Here is a 14,549-nt window from a genome sequence, read left to right as displayed (position 1 = left end):
ATGTTCTTCTATGGCTATGGTTACACCATGTGATCTATATGCAGCAAGTGAAACGGGATGTATGGAATTGCGATGAATGCCGGGGCTTTTGGCTTGTTCCTCTGTCTATGGGAACTCCTTTTTAGGCCTTGACAGGCTTGCGAGGCACAAGTGCCCACACGAGCAGCGAGAAGCCCAAGAGGGCAACCATAAGAGGCTGCAAGACCCAGACACCGGTGTGCTGCGAAATAGCGCCAGTGATGAATGGAAGCATGGCTGAGCCAACCTGGCCCAGACTGGCGACCAGGCCAATGGCACCGCCCTGCAGCTCCTGCGGGATGATGGCGACAATCACCATCATGACGATAGGGTACATGGGACCCAGGGCGACACCGACAAATGCGTACGCGACAGCATCACCGATGAAGCTCCTAACTGTCCACACGACGACCTCGAGCGCGATGGCGACGGCGGTGTAGACCCAAACGGCGTTCCACTGCCCCAGCATGCTCGTGACGGGGATGAGAATAACGCCTGGAGTTGTGGGTCAGCTTTGTAGTGCAATTAACAGCTCTAGACTTACGGCCCAAGGTAAGACCACCAAAGTATCCCGACGAGACGTAACCGGACGAGTCGTTGCCGCCGCGCTCGTCGATGAGGAACGAAGTCGCCCAGCCGCCGATCGTGACCTCCACACCAACGTAGATGAGGATGTAGACGGAGAGGAAGTACATGGTGGGCGAGCGAAGGAGACGCTTCATCTTGCTGCCTGAACCGGAGGCACCCTTGGCATTCCTGGGTGACGGAGGAGGAGACTGGGCCTCAACTTGCGACGCATCGGTATCGTGTGTCGCCTCAGGTGTAAGTTCGACAGCGTTCTCGCCTTCGATAACCTCTGGCTCGCGAGGGCCAAGAATCTGGTCATCGGTGCGGAAACGGAACACGCTAATGAGCATGATGGCCGTCAGGGCGCCGAGACCGAGCGAAACAGCATAGTAGTAGTAGACCTCCTTCTGGACGTGCTTGACGAACTGGGTCGAGACGAGGGGCGACATTGTTGCGCCAAGGCCGTACACGGCGTGCATGAGGAACATGAGCGTGTTGGCGTGGGGCATGCGGGAGACGAGCGAGTTGACCTGCGCATCCTGGAGTCCAAGGCCGAATCCGACCAGCACGAATGCAAAGCAGAAGAGCTCGTATGGGCCGCCCCAGCACATGAAAATGTAGCCCGACATCTGAGAGATGGCGCCAAGGGGAGCAACTGGAGGTGCGTGAGAACTGAAATGGGTGGATGAAGCAAGGGACCTACCAATACCGAAGCCAAATCGATCAGTAAGCCACACGTTGGTGACGCCGGACAAGAAGAAGCCAAGAGCGTTGAAGATCCAGATAATGGAGACTGGGAGGAGTCAGAGCTTGTTCCAATTGTTCCATCTTGAGTCATCTTGAGCACTTACTGATCAGATAATCAACCTATTTGCCGTCAGCATGCAGATCTCGGTGTATTGCCGACTCGCCACTCACGTTGTAGTACTCCTGCAGACTGGGGAGGAGGGGGCCTTGACTGCCGTCGTTCCAGCCTGCGAGGAACATGACGAGGAAAAGAGTACCGCTTGCAATGTTAGTACGTTTACACCTCTGGTACTCTGCAAACTCACACCATAGCGTTGTAGTGCATCTTGCCGGGACGCGGCATCTCATTGCCCAGGCGAGCAAAGACATAATGGTGACGAGGAGGCTCGTCGTTCACCATCATTGCGATACCTGCTGACGCAGTGGCCTCAATGCAGCCTTCAGGTGCATACACGGCCGAGACGCGAGACGTAAGGCGCTCGAGTGGGCTCATCGACTCGCTGGTGGGCTCGTTTTTTGAGATGTCGGTCTTTTCCGACACCGCCACTGGTGTGGTGATAGCGGCCTTCTCGCTCATCTTGAACTCTGGAAATTCGGGGGGTCGGGGGAGGGGGGCGTTCGTGTCGATAGGGTGGCAAATGTGTAGACGTGGGAAACGCTTGGAAGATAACTGCTGTTGTCACGAGCGAGTTGTTGCTCTTAAGAAGTCTTCTGCTTCTCAGCTGGGCTCCACGTCTAACGGCTGGATATGTCAGCAACGACAAGGAAACCTTCCGGCCCATGTTGCGTTTCCTTCGCACCATTAACATACGTTGCAGGCGAGGGCTACGGGGCCATGGGAGCGGCGGTCCAGTTACCTACAAGGTGAGAAGAGTAATGCCGACCGTTTCGAGTTGTACGCGCTGGGTTGACACGGGTCGCTGCTCGGTGGCCGCCGAGATTTACCGGTCCACGCCAAGGCATCGGCGAGTTTTTCCCGCCGCCGCCTGTAAATTGCTGCAAAACGGCGAAGTTGGGCCGGGTCACCAGGGCGTCTGGGGCCCTGTCAGGTGCAGTTACCAGTGGACAGGCGGGTCCCCCGTGCGGTTGGGCACCGACGACGGTCTTGGCAGTAGGGGGGAGACGCCGAGAGGTCCCAGGGTGGCCTCAAAAAGTGCGATGTAACTCGGATAAATATCGGCGGCTTGACAGTGCGGAACGCGATTTTGCGGGGGGCGGATTAAAACATTTAAACAGAGTGCGAATTGTTCTTGTGATCCTCCTCCGTTGCGACTCACTGCGCACTTGTGGAGCACCTTGTTGCGAGGACACATGTCACACCCCGCACAACCTTCCGGTGCGGTTACGTCATGAAGTCCTATATGCAGCACGCTTGGCATAACATCTGACTAAACCTCCCGCTGATCCACTGATCGCCGACAGTCTGGAAGCTTCCCCGGTCACATGTGATCATGTGAGACAGGACACAGGGTGGCTACAGTAGAGGGTGTCGAGGCACACAGCCTCTCACAATGTCCGTGTCTACTGCAGCCACCACGCACATTGTTGCACGGATCACATATCGCATCGCCATTCCGTCAAAGTCTTACAAAAGTAACTGTTCACCCCTTCTTGATCTTTCCTTGTTTCCTTTCTCACTTAAACAATCATCCTCCGGGCATACGTATCGTGGCAACCAGTGCTCAACTAGTTGAGGTTGCCCGGAGCCGGGCCAAAGTATCCAATGTCGGGAATCTTGAACGGCGCGCAGTCTGCGTTGTTCCAGCCACCGATGCAACCAGGCTGGGCATCGGGGTTGCCCCACCAAGTGGGGAAGGCGATGTTGGGGAAAACGAGCGCCCAGAAGACGAGGAGCGCATTGATGGAAATCGCTCCGCCAAGGGCTGCGAGGGTAACGTAGTTGTATCGAGTCCAGAACTCGAGGTAGTTGCGCTTGAGGTAGTTCCACGAGAACAGGTTGATGAAGATACCGGGGATGTACGCGCCCCAGTGTCCGCCCCAAGCGAACGAAAGAATGAGGAGAAGTGGGTGGCACGACTGGAGGATCTCGCTCTTCTTGAACTTCTTCTTGAGGAGGAAGATGACTGTGGCGTTGTTAGAACAATGTCCGTATCTTTGCACATACTGATGGGGATAGCGACACCGAGCGGGAAGCCAATGAGCAGAATCGAGTACTTGGATCCGGGGCCGAACATGCGCTTGGCACCCAGGGTACCCCAGAACACGCTGGTGAGGTCAGCATCGTGGACGCAAGTGAAGAACCCACAAGTTGGAGAAGTCGCCCTGGATTCCAGGACAGATGAGCCTGAATGGAGCGTCGGGTGTACACACTCCCGGGAGGTCCATGAGCCAGTTCCACTGGCCCACAGTGACCATGGTGCCGATGAGGCCACCCCACATCTGGACCCAGAACATGTCGCGAGGTGGGATCTTGACGTAATGCGAGAGCTTGAGGTCGTTGGAGTAGATCAACGCGTGGTAGGCCGGCTCTGAACCAAACATGCGGAAGAACTGGACCGTCCTGTTCTAGTCAGTAAAAGGTACAGTATATCGTCACCGGGCGCTGTTAAATACGAACATGGTGTCTCCGCCAGCTGCTGCGCCGCCGATTATTTCGGCTATTGTGTTGAGAGAGGGCTCGATGCCCGACACAGCCGTCACGATGCCAATAGGAATAACGAAGATGATGGTCATTGCGGGAGCCATGAGGACGACCGCAGGGTTTACGTCGGTGTAAACGCCCAGACAGACCATGCTGAGAATCATGAACACGACGGCGACGATAGTAAACCACCACTCGGGGACCTCGGGGTACGCCTGCATGAGACGGTAGTGAATGTCGTCACCAAAGTGGACATCGTCCTCCTCGCCCACGTCTTGGCCACGGATCCTGCAGACGAAGCGTTTGAAGTCCTTCCACAGGCTACCCCAGCCCATCTTGAGCTCGTGGCGGTTGTAGAGGAGTGTGTGAGTGAGGGCTGGAGGTTAGTCAGGCACCGTCGCTGCGAGGGTATATGTATAGTAGAACTCACTACCAGTGGTGTAGGCAAAGCTTCCGATAAAGGAAACGATGCGGGTAGCGCTCATGTACGGCTCAGAGTACTCTGCCCTGGTGTCAGCGGGGGTTTTTTGACGTGATTTTCGGATATTTTTATTTTATTTATTTTGTGTTGGCGTCTAGGGTAATCCCTTCTCCAAGGTAGCTGGGCGTCGAAACGCCAACTCGACGGGGATAACATGGTAACCCTCGGTCTGGGACAGACTTACGTTGGTACTTCTCCTCGATGATCCTGCCCATCGAGTCGGTGACACTGGTGACCTTGTAGCTGTTGCCCTTGTTGTCGAAGGTGCTGGGAGAGGCGATCATGAGGTATCCGGTGTTCCAAGCGTTACGATAATAGAAGATGATGGAAAGAAGGAGCGCAACTGTGAGGCCAGCCAGGAAGTTGTAGTGGACAAACATGGGGTAGTAGCCTCCTGGGTTGGCAAGGTAGTTGTAGTCGAACGTGGGGAAGGGGTTGAAGCCCAAGCCGACACCAAAGTTGAGGGAAGTGATCGCCACAAGCTTGCCGTTGGTAGGCTTGATCCAGGACATCCAGTCGAAGATGGTGAGGTTGGGGAACATGTAGCCCGGGAAGAAGTAATAGACGAAATAGGCGATAAAAACGACCCAGAAGCACTTGTACATGCTCGCCTTCCAGCGGGTGCCAAACGGACCGGGGATGTAGGACGATTTGCTGCCGTGGTCGTGGAGGGCGTTGTTGAGCGCAATGGTGGACAGCGAGAATGGCCAGACACAGTACGATGGGTAGACGAGGAAGCGACGGGTGAGGCCAGCAAATCCAAAACCGATCATGTTCGTTCCCAGGGAACCGAGGAACTGGTAACCGGGCTTGCGGGCCCACTCCATGTTATAGTACTGGGGCATTGCCTGGACAAAGACAAGATGCTGAAGCGGCGGCCAGGACATGCCCAGTCCACTCATGATGACAATAAGCATGTGCTCCTTCTTGTTGAACGGTCCGGGGTTGAGGTTGACACCGAGAATAGTCTTCTTCGGCAACCACTTGGCCATTGCCAGGCCGCATGGGTAAGCGATAAGTTGAACCACGTTTTGTCCGATGGCAACCGACGGGTAACGCTAATTCACAGTCAGTATGTATGTTGTCGCAAAGTATGTAGCCAAACGAACCAAGGAGAAGATGGAATTAATAACGCATCCAATGGCCGAGAAGAAAGTGCCGATAATCCACACGCGAATGGTGAGGGTGGGCAAGGTGGGGTCGTCGGTGTTGGTGGCAACAGCACGGACTTCAGGGTAGGCGGACGAAGTGGTGGTGAGGAGAGCAAAGATCCGCATTTCGAAGATGAGTTCCTTGTAGAGCTCTGGGTTGGCAAGGATCTCTGGGTCGAAGAGGAACATGCGAATGCGCTCGAGGGTCTGGGGGTCGTAACGAGGGTCGTGCTGGTGAACAGTGTAGATCTCGTCAAGGACCTTGACGTTGGTCAGCTGTGTTTTGCCGAGCGATCCTTCTGCGAGGCACACCACCTACCTTTCTGGCCTCCTCTGCGGGCATCTCGGGCAACTTGGATTCGAGCTCCTCAAGCTCAGCCTGGGTGATCTGGACGTGACCCGAGGCCATCAGGTTGGCACCCAAGTCGGCATCCTCGGCCTTCTTCAGGGGGTCACCGTGGTCATCGACATCGTGGTTCTCTGCAAGATTCTCCTAGGCACTATCAGTCACAGTCTCTCACATAAACAAGTGGCACTCTGCCACCGCTCACTGCCACTCACCACCCAGAGATCATTCCCTTTGGTTTCGGTGATGCCGTCCTTCTCGGCCATGGTTTCTGAGTTCGAAGTGGAGTGGCGCTGAAGCAAACCGAAGGAATCACGAGGGGGTGTTCCCTCGTGATATATATACCGGGTTGTAAGTTACACTCAGCGCTTGACCGGTCGACGGCCCCACCGGCCCCCATCACCACTCTTCCGAACTCCGTGAACTAACCGCCGACAAGAGATATGGAATGCCAAAACCGAGCATGCGGTAGGTTCGTACGTCAACTCCTCTAGTGCTTGTGCCAAGGCCACTTCCTTTCAGATAGCCCATGGGGACCCACATCTATCCTCGATGTGGGCAGAGACCGGCCCGGGGTTGCGACTCCAGGAACGTTTCCTTGCGATCGCTCGGCACGAAGGTTCGCGGCGTTTGCCCCGCGTTGAACGATACTGAACGCGCTTTAAACGTTGGTAGAAGGTCGAGTGTTTGGCTGGAGCTCCACACTCATTAGCTAAAGTTAGCTGAACTTTGGCGTTTCTCGGCCGAATCGGCGAGCAACGAGCTGCACCGCGGCATGTGCTGCCTGTGGAGAGAAGAGTCTGGTGCTGGGGATTGGCCATATCCGGCTCTCGCTCGATTGGCCATTCGGCAGCTAGCTGCAGCTAGGCTGGTTCCTTAACATGTCACCAGCTCCAGGCATCTTGGCGGAGAAGAGCGACGCTGTGTGGTTGTTGTGGACGGCGGTTATTGGCGGCGGCGGAGTGTCGGGATATGGGCGGGTTCCCTCCACGGCCCAACTCAAGCAACATCCAGGCAACGAGCTGCGAAGCATGGTCCGCTCATAGAGGCCTGCACGTCATCTGTCCATTTCCCTGCCCACCCTCATGCAAAAGGGTGCGTCGGCAGCATCGCCGCAGCTCATCACGTTCGTCGCAGTAATGATGATGCCGGAGCTACGGGATCCCCCACCTCGTACGCGTATATGCGGACACCTGATGCAAGGACCGCTGAATCTCCTGGGGGCCCGCGGTGGGAGTTGGGGTCTACGCCCACTGGAATCAAGTGCAGGTACCGCGTGTATAGAGCCATAGCTGCGTATAGCTGTTCCCCGCACACCACATGGTCTGGTGACTCGATTGGCGATGCCCACTAGGGCCCGTCGTTCCCATTTGCGACAATCGGTCGCGGTTGGCCATCATTCAACGTTCACTATCGTGTCAATATTGGCTACTGATCCGCTGACCCGCTGACCCTGCCTCGCGGTGTGTATGTGTGTTGGGGCCATCAGAACCGGCGTAAACTCCGTATCCTCATATAAGTATCGCTCGTCATCCCGTCCCAAGGTCACATGCTCCTGCGAAGGCTACAAACCGTACAACATACCGCGCACCATGACCAAAACGCTGGTCAACACCCAATCTGAAGTAACCGCCGCGCCTACTAAGCTGGGTGGTAGCGCAGGAGTGGCCGTGTCCTCTCTGAACAGCTGGGACGAGGAGTTTGAGCAGGACGACAAGTTCACCCTGGCTCGCCTGGTTCTCAACCATGTCGACCCGGTTGCCACCCTCAGGTCGCGCCGCGCGCAGATTGCCGATGACAAGGTCTTCAATGTCAACCTCAAGGGCGTGAGCGACAAGGACGAGGGCAAGTACCCCGGTCCGCGCGTCAACCAAAAGTCGTCGGGCCGTTGCTGGCTGTTTGCTGCGAGTGAGTACATGACTGTTGGCGTCGGTCGACTCGTTCACGCGACCAGTGGGAAGTGTGGCGGTGCTGATCCCCATCCCCAGCAAATGTCCTCCGCTACAATGTCATCGAACAGCTCAAGCTTGGCGATTTCCAACTGTCCCAGAGCTACCTCTACTTCTACGACAAGCTTGAAAAGGCAAACTATTACCTCGAGTGAGCTAGACTCTTCCACGCAGTAGCTTACAGGCAGAAACGTTCTTGAGCTCGTCGATGAGCCCCTCGAAGGTCGCCTCATGTCATTCTTCAACACGGACCCTATGGGTGACGGTGGACAATGGGACATGGCGTACAACCTCCTGGGTGTGTAAGCGTGAGACCAGGGAGAGAACTGACCCACACACAGACAAGTACGGCATCATCCCGGCCTCGCTGTACCCAGAGTCCTTTTCGTCCTCGTCCTCGAGCCGCATGTGCTGGCTCCTCACGGCCAAGCTCCGCGAGTACACCATTGCGCTCCGCAAAGCTGTCCGCCCCACAAGCGACGAGACAGCAGCGACTGCCGAGGAGCTGCAGGCGCTGAAAACCGGGTTCATGCGCGAGATCTACGCCACGCTGTGTATCACCCTCGGCACACCTCCCAAGCCCGACGACAAGGTGACGTGGGAGTACTATGACAAGGACAACAAGTTCCACTCGTGGACGGGCACACCGCTGCAGTACTACTCCGAGTTCTGCGAGCGCAAGGACATGGCGCCCAAGGACAGCTTCTCGCTCATCAACGACCCGCGTAACGAGTATGGCAGGCTCTACACTGTCAAGCGTCTGGGTAACGTGTGGGGCGGTCCCCGTGTCCGCTGTGAGTTGTGGCATCCTGACTGAAGGGCTTACAACTGACTTGTCGCAGACGTCAACATCCCTATCGAAGAGCTCGAGGACGCCGTCGTGACCGGCATCAAGGCCAACACGCCCCTGTTCTTCGGCTGCGACGTCGGCAAGTTTATGGACGGCAAGGCGGGTATCCTCGACACTGCCCTGTTCCAGGTCTCTGCGGCGTTCCCATACAAGTTCAACTCGACCAAGGCCGAGCGCCTGGTGACAGGCGAGAGCTGTGCCAACCATGCCATGGTCATCACGGCTGTTCACGTCGACGAAGCCACGGGCCGGCCCGTCCGCTACAAGATTGAAAACTCGTGGTCGGACGAGAGTGGCGAAAAGGGCTGGTACATGGGTACAGCCGACTGGTTCCGCGAGTATGTCTACCAGGTGGTCATCCCGCGCTCGGTGGCGGAGACCAAGTGGGTCGAGGTGCTGGACCAGGAGCCGGCCGAGCTCGAGCCTTGGGACCCCATGGGTGCCCTTGCTGGCAAGTGAGCGAGCGAGTGGCAGCGACGTAGAATCAAATATGAGATGCAAGAGTGATGGTTATTCTAGCTTCGAAACACCTACACCCCTTGGCCCCTTGAAGCATGGTTCCTGCGCAACCCGTAAACGTGCCAGCCAGGCTCCCCAACACTACGGGCCCCGGTATCTACACAACATGACACGATTGTCAGCGTCAAGGACGTGCTTCCCATCGTGATGACATCATGACGTGTACCAAACCACCAACTTTTGTCCGTTGTCTTGGAATGTGGTGCTGTCTCACAGGCCACAGGCGCACTAGTGCCACTGGGCTACTGTGCTGTACTGCGTCGTGTGCTCCGCTCTCTACCGGCTCGGTGTCTCGCACAGCTGCTTTGCAGAATTCATCATTGTTAATGAAACAAAAGGTACAGTGCCAAGACGGCCGCTCTCGTGCCGAAGGTCCGAATGATCGTCGCCCTCAGTCTCGCCCAGGTAATGTTTTCGCCTGTGCGCCTGCGCCAACCACCAGGTCGACCTCCTTTGCATCTGTGGCCAAGCCAGTGCGCACCAATGCAAATGCAACCAGTTGTAATACTCATACTCGTGCGCGTGCGCACTCTATTCATCGGCAGGGCTACAAAACGCCAATTGAGGCTTTCTGGATCTTCTATCACTCTAAGCCTCTAGCGTCTTCTTTGCCCGTCTATTCCCAGTATATACACCTAGACGGCGGGGGGGCGGCACAATGCTCGTAATATGCGGTTGGGGTGTGTGGTTGGTTTGATATCAATGGCTGTGCCTTGTCGCCATCATGTGGGAGGGGGGAATCTCTGAATAGGGTGCCCTTCTAATCGTACACGTCGTGTAAGGTCGGGGTATCTTGTTTGCGTGTCCGCCGTGCCAGCGGAGGCCTTGTGGGCAAGCGTGTTCTGATGCGTTTATCGAGTTGCAACGTCCATTTCGTTCTGCGACCAGCGCCGCTGTTGGTAACCAAAATCAATGCGATGTTGATGTATAATTGTGCGCTGTAGGAAGTTTGGGAGAAATGGAAGGGGTGGTTTGAGGAGACGCGTGAACACATGCTTGCGAATAAAAAAAATGCTGGACGGGCGAAGAGCCGCTTGATGAGATGCGAGTCGGAAACGTGAAAGGGAAACTTGAGGTTGGAAAGAGAAAACGGAATGCGACGAGGTTGTTGTGTTCTTAACAAGTCCTCATCCGCGTTGCGCCAGGTGTCGCGAGACATTCTGGCTGTTGTGGTGGTGTTGTTTACCACCAGCTGGCGCCGGACGAGCCAGCAGCGGGGGGGAAACCACCACCGCCGAAGCCGCCGCCCATGCCACCAGCGGGGGCACCGCCGTAGCCTCCGCCGAAGCCACCAGCACCGCCGTAGCCGCCAGCGCCGCCGCGCGAGTAGCCGCCGGCCGAGCCGCCAAAGCCACCGCCGGTACGAGCGTCACGGCCACCGCCTGAGCGGGCGCCTCCGCCACGGCCACGGCCGCTCGAGCGACCGTAGCCACCGCCGCCGAACGAGCGCTCCTGCGAGATGTCGACGAGCCACTGGGGGATCTCCTGGTTGGCCTCCTTGAGAAGCTCGATGAGGTCGCGGCCAATGGCAAGGTTGGTGCGGTTGAAGAAGGCAGTCGAGGTACCAGTGTTACCGGCACGACCGGTACGACCGATACGGTGGGTGTACTCGGCAACGTCGGTGGGGAGGTCGTAAAGGATGACGTGGGTGACGTTGGGAATGTCGAGACCACGGGCAGCGACGGCAGTGGCGACAAGGATGGGGGCACGACCAGTACGGAAAGCGTAAAGGGCGGCCTCACGCTCGCGCTGGGTACGGTCACCGTGAATGGAGGTGGCGTTGTGGCGCTGCGAGCAGAGGAAGTCGCAAAGCGAGTCGGCCATGCGCTTGGTCTCGACGAAGACGAGGATGAGACCACCCGACTGCTCGGCGAGGAGCAAGTCGAGGAGGAGCGAACGCTTGTCGTGCTCGTCGACGTACTCGATACGCTGGGTAATGTTCTCCGAGGTGGAGCCGACACGACCGACCGAAAGGAAGATGTAGTCCTTGAGGAAGGTGCGGGCGAGCATCTGGATCTCCTTGGGGAAGGTGGCCGAGAACATGAGGGTCTGGCGGTCCTGGACACCAGGCATGTCCTCACCCTCGACAATGCGGCGGATCTGGGGCTCGAAACCCATGTCGAGCATGCGGTCGGCCTCGTCAAGGACAAGGTACTTGACGTTGGCGAGCGAGATGCGGCCACGCTCGATCAGGTCGACAAGACGACCAGGGGTGGCCGAGAGAAGGTCACAGCCGCGGTCGAGCTGGCGGATCTGCTGGCCAATGTCGGCACCACCGTAAACGACGGCGGGGCGGACCCACGAGCGGTAGGCAAACTTGCGGGCCTCCTCGTGAATCTGCGAGACGAGCTCACGAGTGGGGGCAAGGATGAGGGCAGTGGGGTAGGCCTTGCGGCGCGAGTAGCCGTACGACTGGTTCTCGGGGGGAGGAGCCGAGGGGCCGTAGGTGAACATGGCCGAGAGGATGGGGAAGAGGAAACCACCAGTCTTACCCGAACCGGTCTGGGCACAGGCCATGAGGTCACGGCCGAGAGCGATAATGGGGATCGAGTACTTCTGGACGGGGGTGGGGGTGGTGTAGCGCGAGTAGGCAATGTTCTCGAGGAGAACGGGGTCGATGGGGGCCTTGAACTCGGTCACGGGCTCGGGAGCACCGGCACCGGTAGCCTCAACAGGGATGTCGGCATACTTGTCAAAGTTAATACCGGTCGACTGAGACATTAGCATTTCATTCAGCACAGGATTTTTGATTCCGGCGGGTCAGGTCGGGTCCCGTCGATCAATTTTTGCCACTCACCTGGTGAGAGCCGTCACCCTCCTCGCCGTAGAGCTCCTTCTCGAGACGGGGGTTGCGAGCACCAGGGACGTGCTTGCCATCGCGCCAGGCGCCGACACCGGGAGCGGTGCCGCGCTCGAACGAGCGGTCACCACCACCGCCACCGGCAGCGCGGCGGGGACCAGCGCCCCAGCCACCGTCGTCCGAGCCAGCGGCACGGACGGGGGGAACGTAGGAGCCGCGAGCGGGGACGGGGGTAGGAGCGGGAGTGGGGAGGCCGGTAGGCGACGGGCGGTAGCCGTTGCCAGCGGGGGTAGGGGTGGGCGCGGCGCCGTTGAAGGCGGCGGGCGCAGGGGCGGCCTTGACAGGCTCGGCGGCCTGGCGGGCGCGGAGGTAAGGGGGAACGTAGGCGGGACGTCCGGCGTTGAGCGAGACGCTGGCTGTAGGATGGTTAGCGGTTGCCATTGACAATGTAGGAAGACGTTGATGGCGCGTTGTGAGATGCAGACAGGGCAAGGGAAGATGGGTGGCAAGATGATGAATCACCCAACCCACGCCACCCACCCCCCAACCACTCCCGGGAGCAACGCGCTCACGCGACCGCCATCTGTCCTCTACTCACCGAACTTCTTCTCGAGGCCGGCGGTGCCGTTGGCGGTACCGTTCGAGTCGCTGATGGGGGCTGTGGTCATGATTTGAGAGAGGTGGTTTGTTGGGGTGTACCTTGCGATTTCGCTAGGTAAAGGACGCGTTGAAAAGAGGGGGGGTTGGTGAGATGGGGAAGGTGTGTTTCTAGTCTCCGGGTTGGGTCTTTCTTCTCGTCTATGAATACAGAGCGAAAAGAATGTGTCGATACGTGCGATCTAAGCCGGTGCCGGGAAGGGGGGAGAGGGGGGAGAGTGGTTGTTTTTAGAGGTGGGTTGGGGGGGGGGGGGGATGAGATGAGGAAAGAGAAGAAGGAAAAGCCAGAGAGTAGTTTTAAGGACGAGAGGGTGTGTGCCCAATGCGGGCGGGGGAATGCAGAGCCCCCGTGGGCGGTTCTGGCGGTGTGCACACGCAAAGGGGGAGAGAGGGAAGGACCGTCTGCCTGCCGCCCACCCGCGCCGCCCCCTGGTGTGACTACTGTGTGTGTGTCGCCGCCGCCGCCGCTCTGCCGCCCCCTGGGCCACGCCCGAGACCCGGGACCTATTTTTTTTTTTCTGATGCCGCCGGATTAATATGGCACGAAGTTTTTGGGATCCACAGAGCGGAGTGCTGGCCCCAAGGACGGTAGGCTCTCTCATTATGACGCGTTTTGAATCGGACGGACCAGGGTCAAACTACCGGGTCTATTGCGTCTATTGCAGCTTTTACAGTGGGGATGTAAATATTCAAAGTGGGGCATTAGAACGGGGGTTCCCACGTCATCGCATCCGTCCGGCTCCGGCAAGGTTCTTTTACACGTGTGTTTTGTTCTGTTTCAGTCCCGCTGGCCGCTTTTCCCTTTTTGTGATACGGACGGGGACGCACGGGACCCTCAATTCTGGACGCGTCGTCGCGTAAGGCTGCCACGTGGATTTGGTTCCGCTTGGCTTCGAACACGCCGTGTGTCGTTGTCAGGACGTACACAAACACATTGCAACTTGGCCACAACCTCGCTCCTTCCTCCTCAACCCCTATATCTGGTGTCCAACCTTTACAACACTACCTCTACACACTCATAATGGTAAGCTGACCCTTCTATTTTTCACCAGCTCACACGCAGTCCGCTCCCAACAACGCCGGTACGTTTCCAGCCGGCACCGCCATGCGCGTGTTGCCACCGCACCATCCTCCTTCCTCCATCGGGGCCCTCCACCCCCCTCGCTTAGCCGGCTCACCGCCTTGCAACTCGTTCACGGAAGGAGCAAGGTGGCACACACATACACATGTAGCTGACGCATTTCACAGAGTACAAGGAGGCCTTTGCCCTCTTTGACAAGAAGGGCACGGGCCAGGTCCCGCGCGAGTCCCTTGGCGAGCTCCTCCGCTCGCTGGGCCAGAACCCCACCCAGGCCGAGGTCGCCGGCCTCGAGAGCGGCGTCGGTGCCACCTGTGAGTAGTGTGCCACAGAAGCACCGTTTTCTGTTGCAGAAGAACGACACCTCCAATCAGTTCAATGTATCGTTACACTCAAACTGACCTGCTCAGTCGGCTACGACCAGTTCCTCCAGATCCTCAACCGCCCCGACGGCTGGAAGCCCGCCGGCACTGCCGGTAAGTGCCCCCCACGCACACACATTGCACCCCCGCGACCTCGTTCAAGCTGACCGCTGTCTCCCTACCTCAGACGAGTTCATCAAGGGCTTCCAGGTGTTCGACAAGGCCGGCAACGGCTTCATTGGCGCCGGCGAGCTGCGCTACGTCCTCACCCAGCTGGGCGAGAAGATGACCGACGACGAGGTCGACGAGCTCCTCAAGGGCTTCCCCGTCCAGGACGGCCAGATCAACTACCACTCGTTTGTCCGCTCCATCCTCGCCCAATAGATGCCCCCACACCCTTCCCTTTTGCCCCTCTGCCGCGG

The 14,549-nt window shown here is 58.0% G+C and overlaps 5 protein-coding genes across 5 annotated transcripts; 2 read left to right on the top strand and 3 right to left on the bottom strand.

Moving 5' to 3' along the window:
* Positions 1-121: 121 nt before the first annotated feature.
* EHS24_000286 (uncharacterized protein) lies at positions 122-1,909 on the bottom strand (the record flags this gene model as incomplete). Its single annotated transcript, XM_028616121.1, has 6 exons — positions 122-513; positions 563-1,240; positions 1,289-1,378; positions 1,437-1,452; positions 1,504-1,591; positions 1,638-1,909. 6 exons carry the CDS (start codon positions 1,907-1,909, stop codon positions 122-124), a joined length of 1,536 nt encoding a protein of 511 aa, XP_028479978.1.
* Positions 1,910-3,018: 1,109 nt separating this feature from the next.
* EHS24_000285 (uncharacterized protein) lies at positions 3,019-6,178 on the bottom strand (the record flags this gene model as incomplete). The annotated part of the gene is made up of 9 exons (XM_028616120.1): positions 3,019-3,416; positions 3,458-3,558; positions 3,599-3,853; positions 3,911-4,310; positions 4,365-4,436; positions 4,600-5,473; positions 5,525-5,827; positions 5,886-6,059; positions 6,128-6,178. The coding sequence occupies 9 exons, from the start codon at positions 6,176-6,178 to the stop codon at positions 3,019-3,021; spliced, it is 2,628 nt and encodes an 875-aa protein (XP_028479977.1).
* Positions 6,179-7,504: 1,326 nt separating this feature from the next.
* Positions 7,505-9,170, top strand: EHS24_000284 (uncharacterized protein; the record flags this gene model as incomplete). The annotated part of the gene is made up of 5 exons (XM_028616119.1): positions 7,505-7,820; positions 7,901-8,012; positions 8,050-8,159; positions 8,203-8,655; positions 8,704-9,170. 5 exons carry the CDS (start codon positions 7,505-7,507, stop codon positions 9,168-9,170), a joined length of 1,458 nt encoding a protein of 485 aa, XP_028479976.1.
* A 1,242-nt stretch (positions 9,171-10,412) lies between these two features.
* On the bottom strand, positions 10,413-12,698 carry DED1 (DEAD-box ATP-dependent RNA helicase; the record flags this gene model as incomplete). Its single annotated transcript, XM_028616118.1, has 3 exons — positions 10,413-11,942; positions 12,028-12,446; positions 12,629-12,698. 3 exons carry the CDS (start codon positions 12,696-12,698, stop codon positions 10,413-10,415), a joined length of 2,019 nt encoding a protein of 672 aa, XP_028479975.1.
* A 1,010-nt stretch (positions 12,699-13,708) lies between these two features.
* Positions 13,709-14,511, top strand: EHS24_000282 (uncharacterized protein; the record flags this gene model as incomplete). Its single annotated transcript, XM_028616117.1, has 5 exons — positions 13,709-13,711; positions 13,751-13,769; positions 13,936-14,079; positions 14,176-14,241; positions 14,315-14,511. 5 exons carry the CDS (start codon positions 13,709-13,711, stop codon positions 14,509-14,511), a joined length of 429 nt encoding a protein of 142 aa, XP_028479974.1.
* Positions 14,512-14,549: the final 38 nt, after the last annotated feature.

Source organism: Apiotrichum porosum (genome assembly GCF_003942205.1).
Source record: "Apiotrichum porosum strain DSM 27194 chromosome Unknown scaffold_1, whole genome shotgun sequence".
NCBI lineage: Eukaryota > Fungi > Basidiomycota > Tremellomycetes > Trichosporonales > Trichosporonaceae > Apiotrichum > Apiotrichum porosum.
Note: the sequence above shows the minus strand (reverse complement) of the source record. Positions and strands in the feature narration are given on the sequence as shown.